The sequence below is a fragment of the Octopus bimaculoides genome, chromosome 4 (assembly GCF_001194135.2).
Source record: "Octopus bimaculoides isolate UCB-OBI-ISO-001 chromosome 4, ASM119413v2, whole genome shotgun sequence".
In the NCBI taxonomy this organism is placed as follows: Eukaryota; Metazoa; Mollusca; class Cephalopoda; order Octopoda; family Octopodidae; genus Octopus; species Octopus bimaculoides.
This window is the reverse complement of record NC_068984.1, coordinates 18,210,072-18,224,643: the sequence shown is the minus strand read 5'-3', so window position 1 is coordinate 18,224,643 and position 14,572 is coordinate 18,210,072. Positions and strand designations below refer to the sequence as shown.

Below are 14,572 nucleotides of genomic sequence, written 5' to 3'. Positions count from 1 at the left end.
ATATATATATATATATATATATATATATATATATATATATATATACACATATATAAATATATCATCATCATCATTTAACGTCCGCTTTCCATGCTAGCATGGGTTGGATGATTTGACTGAGGACTGGTGAACCAGATGGCTGCACCAGGCTCCAATCTGATCTGGCAGAGTTTCTACAGCCGGATGCCCTTCCTAACGCCAACAACTCCGACAGTGCAGTGGGTGCTTTGACGTGCCACCGGCACAAGGGCCAGTCAGGCGGTATTGGCAACGGCCACGCTCAAATGGTGTTTTTTACGTGCCACCTGCACAGGACCCAGTCCAGCAGCACTGGCAACAGGTGTTCAAGCTATCACAGAGCAGCAGGAGATGTGTTTTGCTGAAGAACACAATGCACCACTTGGTCCAGGAATTGAAACCAGAATCTTGCGATTGTTAGTGCATAATTCTAACCTCCAGACTATTTTGCATGCGTTGTTTATAAGAATTGTATAGTGTGTGTAATACACAAGCAAATAGAATTTTACAGGAAGACATGACAGGTGTGACATATACATAAGTATAATATGCTATTTCTGATATCATTCTTCAGAAAAATTGAAGACAAATGAGAATGACAGGTAAAGAAGAAATATAGAGAATGATTTGAGATTTATGTTGTAGGCCAATGCCACAACCATATCGCATAAATCTGATTTGAGAATGAAGTATATATCATGTCTGATAATATTCAACATTTAAGTTAAGTGGTAAATTATAGGTTACTTTGGTGTGGGTGGGATGAAGGGAAATGGAGAGAAAGAGAGAGAGAGAGGGGGGGAGCTTGTGAGAAAAAGAGAGAGAAAGAGATGGAATAAGTTAGTGAGAGAAAACGAGAGGACAGAATGAAAGAATGAATGGGAGAGGGGGAGAGAGAGATTTAGAAAGGCAGGGAGGGAGCTTGTGAGAAAGAGAGAGAGAGATGGTATAAGATAGTGAGAGAAAACGAGAGGACAAAATGAAAGAATGAGAGAGAGAGAGAGAGAGAGAGAGAGAGAAAATAATAGAGAGAATGATAGCAAGAAAGAGAGAGAATTATATATATGTGTGTATATATATATATACATACATACACACACACAAAATAATAGAAAGAGAGAGAGAGAGAATAATTGAGAGTGAAAGAGCCTGGGGGAAAATGAGAGAGAGGAAGACAGTGAAAGTGTGTGAGCAAGATGCGAAAGAGTTTTCATGTGCAACAGCATGCACATGCCTGCAGGAGTGAGTGTATGCGCATCGCATCTGCATGCATGCCAGTTTAAGAATGGGAGAATTAGAATGAAATGTAAAGAATGAACAAGCATTTCAGGGGATGAATGTGACAGCAACAGCAGGAAGAGTGTGTATGTGTGTGCGTGAGAGAGAGAGAGAGAGAGAGAGAGAGAGAGAGAGAGAGAGAGAGAGAGACAGAGAGAGAGATTAATATGGGGATGGGGTGACAGAGAATGTGAGTAGAAGAGAAGAGAGAGAGAGAGAGATGCACTGCTTGGTCAAAACTATGATGTAAGATAATACAAAAACCATTTTTATTATACATACATATATATAGTGGCATTTTAAAATGTTCTTTGTCTAGCAGTAAAAACAAAATACCAAGTCTTTGCTTTTGCTGTTTGGCTTTTGTCCCAGTTCTAAAAATATTTCCCTTTTAATGCAAGCTTTGACAACCTTCCCAGGATTAACTGAAAGGAAATGCACCATAGTATGGTGCTGTCATCTGTTAACATTACTGTGAATCAACATGTAATGCTGCTATGTTATTTTGTTTCACTTATATCTGACAGTTCACTGGCACACTTTGCTAGAGAGGGATATTCCCACCTCCTCTCTCTCTCTCTCTCTCTCTATCTTTCTGTTTCTCTCCTGTGCAGCATAGCAGCATGGCTTTATACATTAATATATTGGTTCAAATAGCACGAGAAGCAAGATCTCCTTGCATTGATGATTCTGTTATCACTGAGACATAACATAATGTTTTGCTGGGTTGGTTTCTCAACTGAACCCTTTGAATAAGATTTCTAGTTTTGATTAGCAATACGTTTGTTTTTTATGTTCATTTTTCAATGCAAGTATGGATTCCAGGGGTTCTCAACTGGGGACCATATGACCCTTAACAATCCACTTAAGATTCTGTTGCTGAAATTTATGTCAAATAAACTGGTTATACTTTTATAATACACAAAATATTTTTAACATCTTTCTATACAATTCTTAATAATATAATATTTAATCAGGCGCAGGAGTGGCTGTGTGGTAAGTAGCTTGCTTACGAACAACATGGTTCCGGGTTCAGTCCCACTGCGTGGCACCTTGGGCGAGTGTCTTCTACTATAGCCTCAGGCCAACCAAAGTCTTGTGAGTGGATTTGGTAGACGGAAACTGAAAGAAGCCCATCCTATATATATATATATATATATATGTGTGTGTGTGTGTGTTTGTATGTCTGTGTTTGTTCCCCCAACATTGCTTGACAACTGATGCTGGTGTGTTTACGTCCCCATAACTTAGCGGTTTGGCAAAAGAGACTGATAGAATAAGTACTAGGTATCCAAAGAATAAGTCCTGGGGTCGATTTGCTCGACTAAAGGCGGTGCTCCAGCATGGCTGCAGTCAAATGACTGAAACAAGTAAAAGAGTAAAGAGAGAGGTAAAAAATGGCTGAGAACTGTTAGGTTAGACAAATATATTACTGAGGCATTTTTTTTACAGTTGGATGCCCTTCCTGTTGCTAATCCTCACCTGTTTTTCAAGTAAGGGATCTTAATTATTTCACATGTCTTCATAAGGGGGTACAGCTGGAGAAATGACAAACTGCCAGCAATTCGGGATCTTTCAAGAAGTGCAAATGTTGTACAGTGCAGCCTTTAACTGACATCCTTTAATAAATACTAGATTTTTTTTTTTTATTATTATATACTGTTTCTCATCAATCCCTTCACTTACACACACATATATGCAATCTTATCAATCATTTTAGGAGAGACTTCAGGTTTATTGGTTTGAACCTGAATCATAGAAAACCTAGTTATATAAATAAAATTTATAAATGTATGTCAATGTCTATATGTGTGTGTGTGGTAAATTGTCTGGAGAAACTGTGTACCCAAAGAGCAGAAATTCAGAGTGGCATGAGGCTAGCCTGGCCATTATCTCTCTCTCTCTCTCTCTCTTTCTTAATTGATATATATATATATATATATATATATATATATATATATATATATATATATATATATATATATATATATATATATACTGAGATATCTGGTGCTTTGCTGTACTCAAGAAGACCTCTTCCTCATAGCAGAATTGACACTTGTGCTAGTGCCACATAAAAAGCACCCAGTACACACTGTAAAGTGATTGGCATTCGGAAGGACATCCAACCATAGAGACTATATCAGAATAGACAATGGTATCTGGTGCGGCCACCGGCCTTACTCGCTCCAGGCAAGCTGTCCAACCATTGCTAGTATAGAAAATACACATTGAAAGAAGATGATGATGATGATGATGATGATGAAGTGTGTGTGTGTGTATATATTTCTATATATGGAATGGGAAGGAGAGAGATGTAAGCTAAAACAAACTGAAGAAAGAAAAAGGAAACTAGCCCTCTCTCAAAAAGTTTAGCATCTTAAAATTGCCTTCCATTAAAATACCTTATGACAAGAACAGTCTGTTAACAAATAAGTCAAAAGAAGAATACTTTTATAAGATGAACAGCATTTTCAGTTTTAATAATTAAAACATCTTTTGAAGCATTCCTTTTCTGAATTTTCTAGGTAGCTAGCTAATGGAAAATATTTCTCATAGCTAAAATTTTTATTTATTCTGGTAATATTAAAATTCCAGAGGAAGAGTGCTTCTTTATGTGAACTAGATATGTGAAGTTTACAGCTATCAGTTTTTTTATTTTGCTTATTAAGGTAAAAATTCAAGCAAATAACTAATAAAGGCGTTTAGCAACCATCAACATATTTCTCACCAAATTAACAGTCGTATATAAGACAGGACATGCACCAATTTCAAATCAGATCAATGTTAAATGCATTCTATTTTAACACATTATTTTTCCCTACATAATACTCAAAAACTGCTACACCAACAAAATATCCTGAAGATAAGTTTCCAAAGCCTATTAGTTTGGAATTACAGCTTTCAAACCATGTAGATATCTGTGTAGATGTTAGTAACCTTCAGTGGATGTGAAACAGTTAGGAATGAGAATGGGAGATTTGACTGTCATTTTTAGCTGGAACATAGCTTGCTGGCTTATATTGATGTGAGAGACATTTTCCTTTAAACAAAAGTTGACCAAGGAGCTTAACTCTTGTTAGTTGCTAGTGTATTGTTCCCTTTGATTGTTATATTCATTCTCATTACTCTGGTGTATTGTAACCTCACATAACTTTAAACCCATAAGACACTTCGATATATGTAACTGCTTAGGTTGAAGAATTGCTTTATTTATACAAGTGTGGACAATCACATTAAATGAGGGGTTAAACCAAGCAATGATGTTCTTGCTTTTGGTCTTGGCTAGTAATTCATAATTTTATGCCCGGTCAAATATTGTTTCATTGAAGCAAAACCAACATATTTATTGATTTACATGTTGTGCCTCAGACAGTATTGAATGAGTGATTAGATCTCATACTAATGTATATTATTTGGTAATTGGTCTCCTAAGAGAACTTGCTCCTATTATTCTGAATGTGAAGTTGAGTGAGGCATCCAAATATTCACCAATCTCATGTGTCATTCTACAAAATCTTTCAAGTGATATTAACAGAAATTTCATGAAATATTTTCTCATACTGCTTCTATGGTATTTAGAGTTTACAAATGTCATTATCTGTATCAACAGTTATTGCTGTTTGGGCCCCAAGTCAACTCCAGTAGAGCATTTCAGCCATAACTATTTGGTCTTTTCCACTGACATAATGTATGCAATGAAATCTTCCTTTTCTTTTTAGTGTTTGGAAATTTGGCTAGTATTTCTAGCATGTCAAGTAGCTAAATAAAAGCTGTCTCATGGTTCAGTACAAGTGTTGCTTACACATCAGTTTAAGAGGGAGGAATAAGTCTACCAATCACAAATTTCAGTTCCATCAAAGCAGGCATTATTACACCAAACTCCTCTTCTCCGTCTAACATCCTACACTTTCTAAAAGAGAAAAAAGGATTTTCTGCTATGGTATATGTGAGTTCTATATAACAAAAGTTTCATACCTTCCGTTATGTAAAACCAACCACAAATTGTAAACTATTCTTGTTGCATCTAAAGCTTATCGTATTCATGACAACCAAAACAATATTTCTTAAGATTACTAGTTTTAATTTCAAACCCCACATTTTTTATATCACCCAAATCTTCAAATTTCCTTGAATTTTTCAACCTTCTTAGTTGTTTCTATCTACTTTGATGCCCATGTTAAATCAACTTCATTAATGGCCCTTAACAAGGCCCATTATTGAAAGCTTTCCAGCTGTGTCTAGCACTTTCTTTTCACATATCCAGGATTATATCCTTCCATTTCCAAGATAATAGTGTGTGATTTGAGGAACATTCAACTACTACTTCTACCAGACAAGTGACTACATAGGAGCTCCTTTGTTGGCCTATGCTATTATTTTATTCATGTATGTATCCAAATTCAAGAGGGTTGTTACTTCATATAAAACATTATTATGCAGGAGATGGAAAACACTTAATACGATCTATTTTAAATATTCCACTTCACAATATCGCAAACGATATTCAGCAAATACGCCATTGATGGTACAGAATGTGAATAATGTCATAAACATATTAAAGAATGATAATTTTTTTTTTTTATATAAAGTTAAGAATTTGCATATAAAAACACTATGGTGACATGTTACATTAGATATTAGAAAAAGTAAGTACCTGTTTGTCCATAGGCAAAAATACAGCCATTATAACCCTCATATGCCAGTTTCAAAATATCTCGTCCTAGACATTCAAACACTTTTGCTTGGCCTAAAATAGACAAATTACATGTAAACATGAAATATTCATATATGCAAATATATGATAAATCGATATAATGGGGAAAAAATGGTTGAATTTTCTTGTAAAGTGCAGAGCCAAGGATTTTGGGAATATTTTCCAAATGGATTTCAAAGAAGTATAATAATTAAGTTTTCAACTCCTCTGATATAAAAATTATCATTTTATAAATTATTTTATGAATGAGAACTTCGATTAAAATTGAATAGAGCAAAAATATTTTTTTCCCCAATTTCTTTTTTGCTTAATATATATAAAAAAAAACTTTAATTGATAAATGTTTTCCAGTTTATCATTCAATCAACAAACATATTCAAATTATAGAAATTTATTAAAATCCACCCATATCATGTTGTACAGGATTAATTGTAATAACTGAATCAATTGGAAATTTTATAATTAAGACAACCAACACCAGCTAAACAATTTAAACAAAATCTATGAAAGCAGGCAAGACAAATGTTTAATAAAAATCTATAAAAGTCAAAAAGGGAGTAAGTGGAGAGAACCTCAACTCCATAATCTTTTTTCATTAGAATGATTGAAATAAGGAGGAAAGATCATTAAACATTCATAAGACATGTAAAAAAAATTTTCTATACCATCTCCCGTTTGGCATAGACAAATATTTACCTTATTGATAACAGATACTCTCAAGTTATTGCCTTCATGTTCCATATGAAGGAACCAGTTTAAGATGCATAACTTCTCCCTTTTTAAATTACTGTCACGTCCTATCCCTCTATCATTTACTTTCCCTTGCATTTATCAAATTAGGTTGGACACCTTGCATAGTATTTAATATAGCCAGACAAAATGTACCCCTAGTTTCTAGTGATAATAAGTGTGCAAAAAGTCTATAGTTGTGACAAGAAATAAAGACGATAACACAGAATCGTCATGGTGAAAGGTATGAAGACACTGTATTATGGTCATGGCGGCAAATATGAAGAAGACATCATGCTAATAAAAGTTTTGTAACAAATGGATTTTCACACATACAATGAAGAATACAAACAGCCAACTAATTATGGACTACTCAGTGGAGCCTGAGAGTTAAATGGACTTTGAAGTGGGACAAGTAAATGATAACAAGCACAAAGTCTATTTTAGAGAGCAATTACAGGTGAGTCTGTTTAATTTGAAAGCGAACGTAGAGAGTAACTTGACTGTGAAAATCAGAGTGTGGAAAACTGATTGATGTCCCTGCTCAGAGAGATATTGAAAAGAAGAGATCTTTTAAGTGAGACATATGGCCATTTCTAAAGAAGACAGTCTGGAATTTTGTTAAATGCACATAAAAGCCTTTCTTATATACTGGTCTTTATTTTTTACAAAGGAGATATGGAACAGACAGACAAACCTACTTCACGGTGACATCGTTAAGAAATATGAAGAAGGAATGCCATATTTATGTGAATCTCTCATAACCATTAATGAACAAATAGCTTATTTATTTATTGTACAAAAAGCTGAATTGCCATGCATTTATATTTCTCAGCACCATGGTTCCAATGCAACACTTATACTCCTTGTTGCAGTGAGCAGCACAATGCACAAAAGATTCATTCTTGCAAGGTATTGCAATGCAGCAAACATTGAAAAGGTTGTGTGGTTCCTGTTTAATGTTGGGAGACAGATAGTAAATACTATAAAATACATTAATATACAGCTGTTTTCTCACTGATACTGCTCTCATCAAGAGAATGCACCACTGATTGATGACATTGAATAGGTCAAAGATTCAAATGCCCTCAACTGTATCATAATGAATACAAAATGATTTATTAATGTGTTTTTGAAGCTCAGAAGCTTTCTGCTTTATTTTTCTTTTCTTTTTCTCCTCAACAAGTTAGAAGATCAATAGCTTTTTCTGAATAAATATAGAATATTGAATACAATGTGTATTGCAGCCGTTTGCTTTATGCTTAATAGAGATATTGTGAACAATTCACAAATACTTAAATTTTTTGGGAACACTATCTGCTTTATTATTCATGACAGTGTTTAATATAGTTGACCTTGCATGCAATTAAAACAAAACTAAAACCACAATAACAATAATGGGGTATAATTAACTGATTAGTATTTAAACCTAAGGCATGCGTTTCACAATATTTACAATGGTAAGATCGGAAAGCTTTCGTCTGTACATCTAATTTAATGTTTAAAAAGAACCTCAAATACAGAATATTTTTATTAGCAACACACTCCACGCTGATAAGAATATTTCTGAAGTGGCATAACTAACAGCATGAAATGTAAGCAATTAGTCAAAATCTCAAAAATAATTTAAAATATAGAAGAAAGGAAATTAACTAAACACACGTTGAAATTGAAATATGTTATCAGATTGACCAATCTAAGTGAATTGGCAGATTCAGATTGAAAAGAACGATAATAATAGTATAAAGTTTTCATCAACTCACAATTTATTAGAGTTTATTTCATGTGTATTAGTCTATATCAATCATTATATATAATGTTGTTCTGCTGTTTAATATGGCTACATGCACAGTACAATCATGGATCAAAATAAGCAAACAAATTAATAATGTCTTTTAAAAACATGTAAAAATAAAAGCAAAATGCTCAATTTTTTTTTCTTCTTCATGCACATGATGATTGGAACTTATCACAGCAATGCTTTTTAGAGCAGTTTGATTGAGAGGCCTGAAATCTTACTTTACCATTAAACAAAATGTAATTTATAAATTACAAATAGAACTTCAGACACATCATCATCGTTTAACATCTACTTTTCCATGCTTGCATGGGTCAGATGCAATTCATGGCAGCAGAATTTCTACAGCCGGATACCCTTCCTATCACCAACCCTCGTCAGTTTCCAAGCACTGTAGTATTTCCCCATGGCCAGAAAAGTTTTCATAGAATATAGGAAACAAAGGACACAGCTTGTATGATGGTGTCTCTTATTAAAAACTATCACCCAAAGTCAAGACAAACATAAATGCACACACAAATGCGTGCGACAAGCTTCTTTCATGTTTGCCTGCCAAATCTACTAACAAGGCTTTGGTTGGCTTGGAGATACAGTAGAGGACATTACCCAAGGTGCCATGCGATGGGATTGAACCTGAAAGTTGGCAAGTAAATTTCTTAACCACACAGGCATGCTTGCACCTCAGCATGTTTAAACAATCACTAAGCGTTAGATGTTTATAAATTATTAGGTGTTTACAAATCATGACAGCTGATATTTTAGAATTTTCTACCCACTGTGTAGGTAGGGCTGTTGAACAACGAACTCACACACAAACACCCAGATTTAGGACTGGATGATATTAGGAAGGGCACCCACCCATAGAAACTATGCCAAAACAGACAGACAGTGCTTGGCACAATCTTCTGACTTGCCAACTCCTGCCCAACCCATGCCAGCATGGAAAACAGATATTAAATGACGATGATGAAACTATAGTATAGCAAGATAAATTGAGCTCAGAACCTAACAGGGAATTTCATTTCTGTAGTCTGGACAGAACTACAAAGGTTTAGATCGATGCACAGTTTATTATATACCATACATGCTATTCTGTAAGATTTATATTTAAACATTATTAGTTATTTTTTCACTTGTTCCAGTCACTGGACTGTGGCCATACTGGGACACTGCATTGAAGAGTTTATTCAATCAAATCAACACCAGTATTATTGTAATTTTTTTTTAAAGCCTGGAATTTATCCTACTGCTTTCTCAGCCAAATTCCTAAGTTATGGGGACATAAACAAACCAATGATGTTCATCGAGTAGTGGGGGAGGAGGAACAAAACATGCACAAGCACACACACACACACACACACACACACACACAATGGGCTTCCTCACAATTTCCATTTATTAGATTCACTTACAAGGCATTGGTCAGTCTGTGATTATTTTAGAAGATACTTGCCTAAGGTGCCACACGGTGGGGACAGAACCTGAAACCATGTGATTGTTCTATTCTGCTCTAGGTACAAAGCCCAAAATCTTGAGAAGGCGGGGGGCAGTCAATTAGATCAACCCCAGTAAGCAACTGGTACTTAATTTATTGACCCCGAAAGGACGAAAGGCAAAGTTGACCTCGGCAGAATTTGAACTTAAAAGGTAAAGACAGACCAAATACCGCTAAGCATTTCACCCGGCGTGCTGTCTCTACCAGCTCGCCACCTTCATGTGGTTATGAAAGCGAAATTTGTGAAGCACACAGCCAGGCTTGCACTAGTGTATCTTCATCTAGGCATTCATTTTGTTTATACAAATTCTTAGTCCACCTTTCCCCGAAACATTATTGGCCAGAAATCCACCCCCACTCAACCTAAGTTTATCCCCTATCAGTGACCTTGCCGTTATTCAAGAATAACAACAACTCAACATATACCAATCTCAGTTTCAGAAAGTCTGCAAAGGCCATTGGTACAGCCTCCTCTGCCCCAACACCGTAACCATTAACAGGAAGAAAAATAAAATGCTTAAAAAAATTCCTTCAGAATGGTACAAAACAATATAGATAGATTAAAGAATGACTATTCTTAAGCTGATGTAATCAGAAATGAGTTTAAAGCATATGTTTAGCTTTAGGTGTGGCTGTGTGGTTGAGAAGCTTACTTCCCCAACCATGTGGTCTTAGGTTCAATCCCCCCGAGCAGCACTTTGAGCAAGTGTCTTCTACTTAGCCTTGGGCTAAGTGAGTGGTAGATGGAAACTGAAAAAAGTCCAGTGTGTATGTGTTGTATGTACACCTTGTCCTGTCATCATGTGATGGTTGTGAATAAGCATCACCATGATGCATGGAATGTTCTTCTTTCCCAGTTTTCTGTCAAAAACATGTCTGGTCTGGCTGTGGGAAATATTGGAGACAAGCGAGGGTGGGTAACAGGAAGAGCTTCCAGCTCAATAAAATCTGCGTCAACAAAGCTTGTCTGCCCCCATGCAAGAATGGAGAAAAGGAATGTTAAATGATGATGAAGATAATGATGATGTAAATAATGGTGCTAACAAGTAGGATGTTGATATTATTATAATGGCAACAGAGACAATGCCAGTAATAGACACGGAGATGATATGAGACAAGATGGCATACAAAGACAATACACATGACTAAGGAAGCCAGTCAGTGATAGTAAAGGCGAAGGTAGGGCGGTGGCTGGTTTGACATAGAGCTGCTATAATGATAATGTTGACAGCAGTAATGGTAATTATACAATGGTGATGTTAACAATGCTAAAAAACAACGTAAGAAACACAATGATAATGAAATGGTACAGTCTTGTTTGCAGTGCAGTGTAGCAGTAATGTGTGAACAAGATTCGGTTGCAGTCAATAGAATACAATTTAACTCTATTGTAAACTGTAAAATTATTTCCAGTCATTGTCTTTCTCTCTCTCTCTCTCTCACTCAAAAAAAAAAAGCTCCCTCTCTCTCTCATATGCATACACAAAAAGAACAAAAATGGAGTATTTTTCAGTTTCTTTACCTTGCCACATTATGCCACATTGGTGGTAGCTTTTCTATGTGAATAACATTCAGTAGAAAATTAAATCTAACCTAAGGCATTTTATCTCTATTCTAATGAAACAAAAATATAAATGATAACATTTTCAGACATTTTCCAACATTTTAACCTAACTTTTCTAAACTGAAGCTCGAATTATCACAAATGATCTTTTACATTTATCTATAAAATCAAATGCATTTTTTCTTCAATTTTTCTATTTTTCTTTATCATATTGGCTATTTCATTGATTAATCAATCAGTCTAGATCTAGAACTTATGTTAGAAATTGATACTGCTATTCATACAATCAATACACAACACCAGATTTACCAGGAAATCATATTGTAAGGATAACCAAAACAACAACAACAAAAGAAGAAAAAAAACTGTAGTTTAGCAACGCGTCTGGGGAAACAAATATAACCTGATCTTGTTTACATGTTTTTTTTTTTTGTAGTTGTTTTTATCTGTCAGTCAATGAAGGCAAATAGTGCTCAACTGTTTAATGTCAGTTATTTCAACACTTCACACAGCTGATAGCTTACAACAAACAACATTACATAAACAATTGCAATCATTGAATTCTGTCTCCCCACTAACCTCTTTCGCAGTAGAATTTACTCTTATCAAAATGTGAACAGTATCTTATTTTTAAATGGCATCAATAGATGAATTATTTAGTTTTTAAGCCAGTTAACTGTTGGTTTTAAAAATAAAATTCTATTTCTGATATGAAGGAATTCATTGAAAGCCAATGAAAACAGTTAATGCAGCTTTGAAAAGCTTAGCTGTCACCCTGAAGCAAGCAGGACTTGGTAGGTTGGACCATGTTTTTGCAATATATTTTAGGTGTCTACGTAGTCACGAGCAGACACACACATCTTCTCACCCTTCTTACTCTTCACCTGACAGAACAGAAAATATGTGACAGCTGGAAAGAAGATGTGACACTAGTAGTTAGCTAGTGCTCGTTACAGCTGAGGAGACTAGTGCAATGTGAAATGGAATATCTTGCTCAAGGACACAATGGTTGCTCAGAGCAGGATTCAACACAATCATCTTCTCGTCTTTCTTACCTTTGACCAAACAGAACATAAGGGATGTGATGGCTGGAGTACTGCACCAGCAGTTAGCTACAATTCATACCAGCTGAGTAAATGAGAGCAATATGAAATAGAATATTTTCCTCAAAGTTACAATAGTTATCCAGAGCAGGATTTGAACCCACAACCTTACCATATGACTCAGCTTAGGTCATTCTCCTTTGCATACTTGGCTTCACAATCCTAAATTCGACAGCTTTCCTAAAATACGAGTAAGTATTTTCTATAATAAAAATTAAGTTTTGCTCATTCCTATGGTTTTTGTCAAACATTTGTATATGCAAATAAACATTCTTGGAATATAGTGACATTCAAAGTCTTCACATTTCAGTATTAGTAACTTTTGAAAGGAAATGCTAAAAATCTGGTCGCATTTAGATACAGTCAGTCATCATCATCATTTAATGTCTGTTTTCCATGCTGGCATGAGTTGGACAGTTTAGCAAGAGCTGGCAAGCCAGAGGACTGCATCAACCTCTACTGTCTTGTCTACTTTGATTTGGTTTCTACAGCTGGATGCTCTTCCCAATGCCAACCAATTTATGCAATGGCCTAGGTGCATTTTATGAGGCACTGGCACTGGTATGGTTTACAAGTAATTTGCAAGACAAAGACCCTTTAACTAGGAGAGAGAGAGGTGTGCTGAGGGAAATGGCTTTGTGATAGAGAGACAGAAACAGGTGTCTTGCTGTAGAGGAGATACATGGCTACTCCAGTAAGAGGTGGGGGAGAGAAGGTGGTGAAAGTGTGCCAGGGCATACCCTCAAGGTAAAGAAAAGTGAATGTAAGTCACCCTTTATGTGAAATCCTATTGCAATTAATTTAAACATTTTCTCCTCACTTCAATTTTGTAATCATTTATAATTCTTCTTACATGAGAAATGTGACTCAATAGATACAAAAGCTATAAGACAATGAAAAAGAGAATACAGCAAATAGAAAAACAAAGACTAAACTAAAATTAACAAAAAAAAAATCTGAGAATAAAAGTTAGTTGTTTAATAAATACCTAACCATTTGCCAGTCACATATATCATGTGATATACAGGACATTTTCCCCTGGTGTCCATGTATCATATTTTATACATATTCCTGATTTGTTTTCAACTGCCAGAGTAACTTAGGACTTAAGAAAAGGAAGCTTTATAATACTCAGAACTTATGAAACAAGGGCAAACTAAAAGTTTGGAAACAAACATGGACATTTAGGAAAAAACTTCTGAAAACACTTTGGACAGGGAACAGGCTATCTACTAATTGCAGTAAGGCCTTGTTCAATGCATATATTTTCTTCCATATTAACCTAAGAATTCCTGCAAGTCAAGGATCACAAGTCTTCTAGGAAAAATATTCCACACTTGCAGTAAAAACTCCCACACTTCAGCTGCCTTTACCATTTGTCCAAGTCCAAGAATTGAATTAGTAATAATAGTAGTGTATTTATATTACTGAACCTTAGAATGGCAAATATCTCTATCATTCCAAAATCCATAACCAGCAAATAACTTGAAGTATTTATTGGAATTGTTCTCCAAGATGACCATTCAAATTGCCTGCTTTTAATCTGTGAAACAGGCCTTAGCAGTGTGTTGTAAACTAAAATCCAGTTAATCTGCTGTTGAATATTAGATCTTGTTAAGTCCAAAGCAGGTGAGATTGCTTCATAATTTAATCAATTACTTTCACATTCAATAAAATCTAAGAGTACAAATGGAATATCCAAAACTATGGGTTGTGCTAAGCAATCCAAATTAAGTTAAACAAGCATCGGTAATGGTGATTATCAGAACACATATGACAAGTAAAATACATTATTGATAACTTCTGCTGTAAACATTAGTTACTGCAGTAACGATATCAATAAATGATGCTAATGAGTTAGAGGAGGAGA

General features: G+C 35.1%; 1 protein-coding gene across 1 annotated transcript in view; it reads right to left on the bottom strand.

Moving 5' to 3' along the window:
* Window positions 1-14,572, bottom strand: part of LOC106881370 (kinesin-like protein KIF13A) — a 696,895-nt gene that overhangs the window by 391,942 nt on the left and 290,381 nt on the right. The window contains 1 exon segment of the mRNA XM_052966922.1: window positions 5,954-6,046. Coding sequence (XP_052822882.1) covers window positions 5,954-6,046 — 93 coding nt within the window.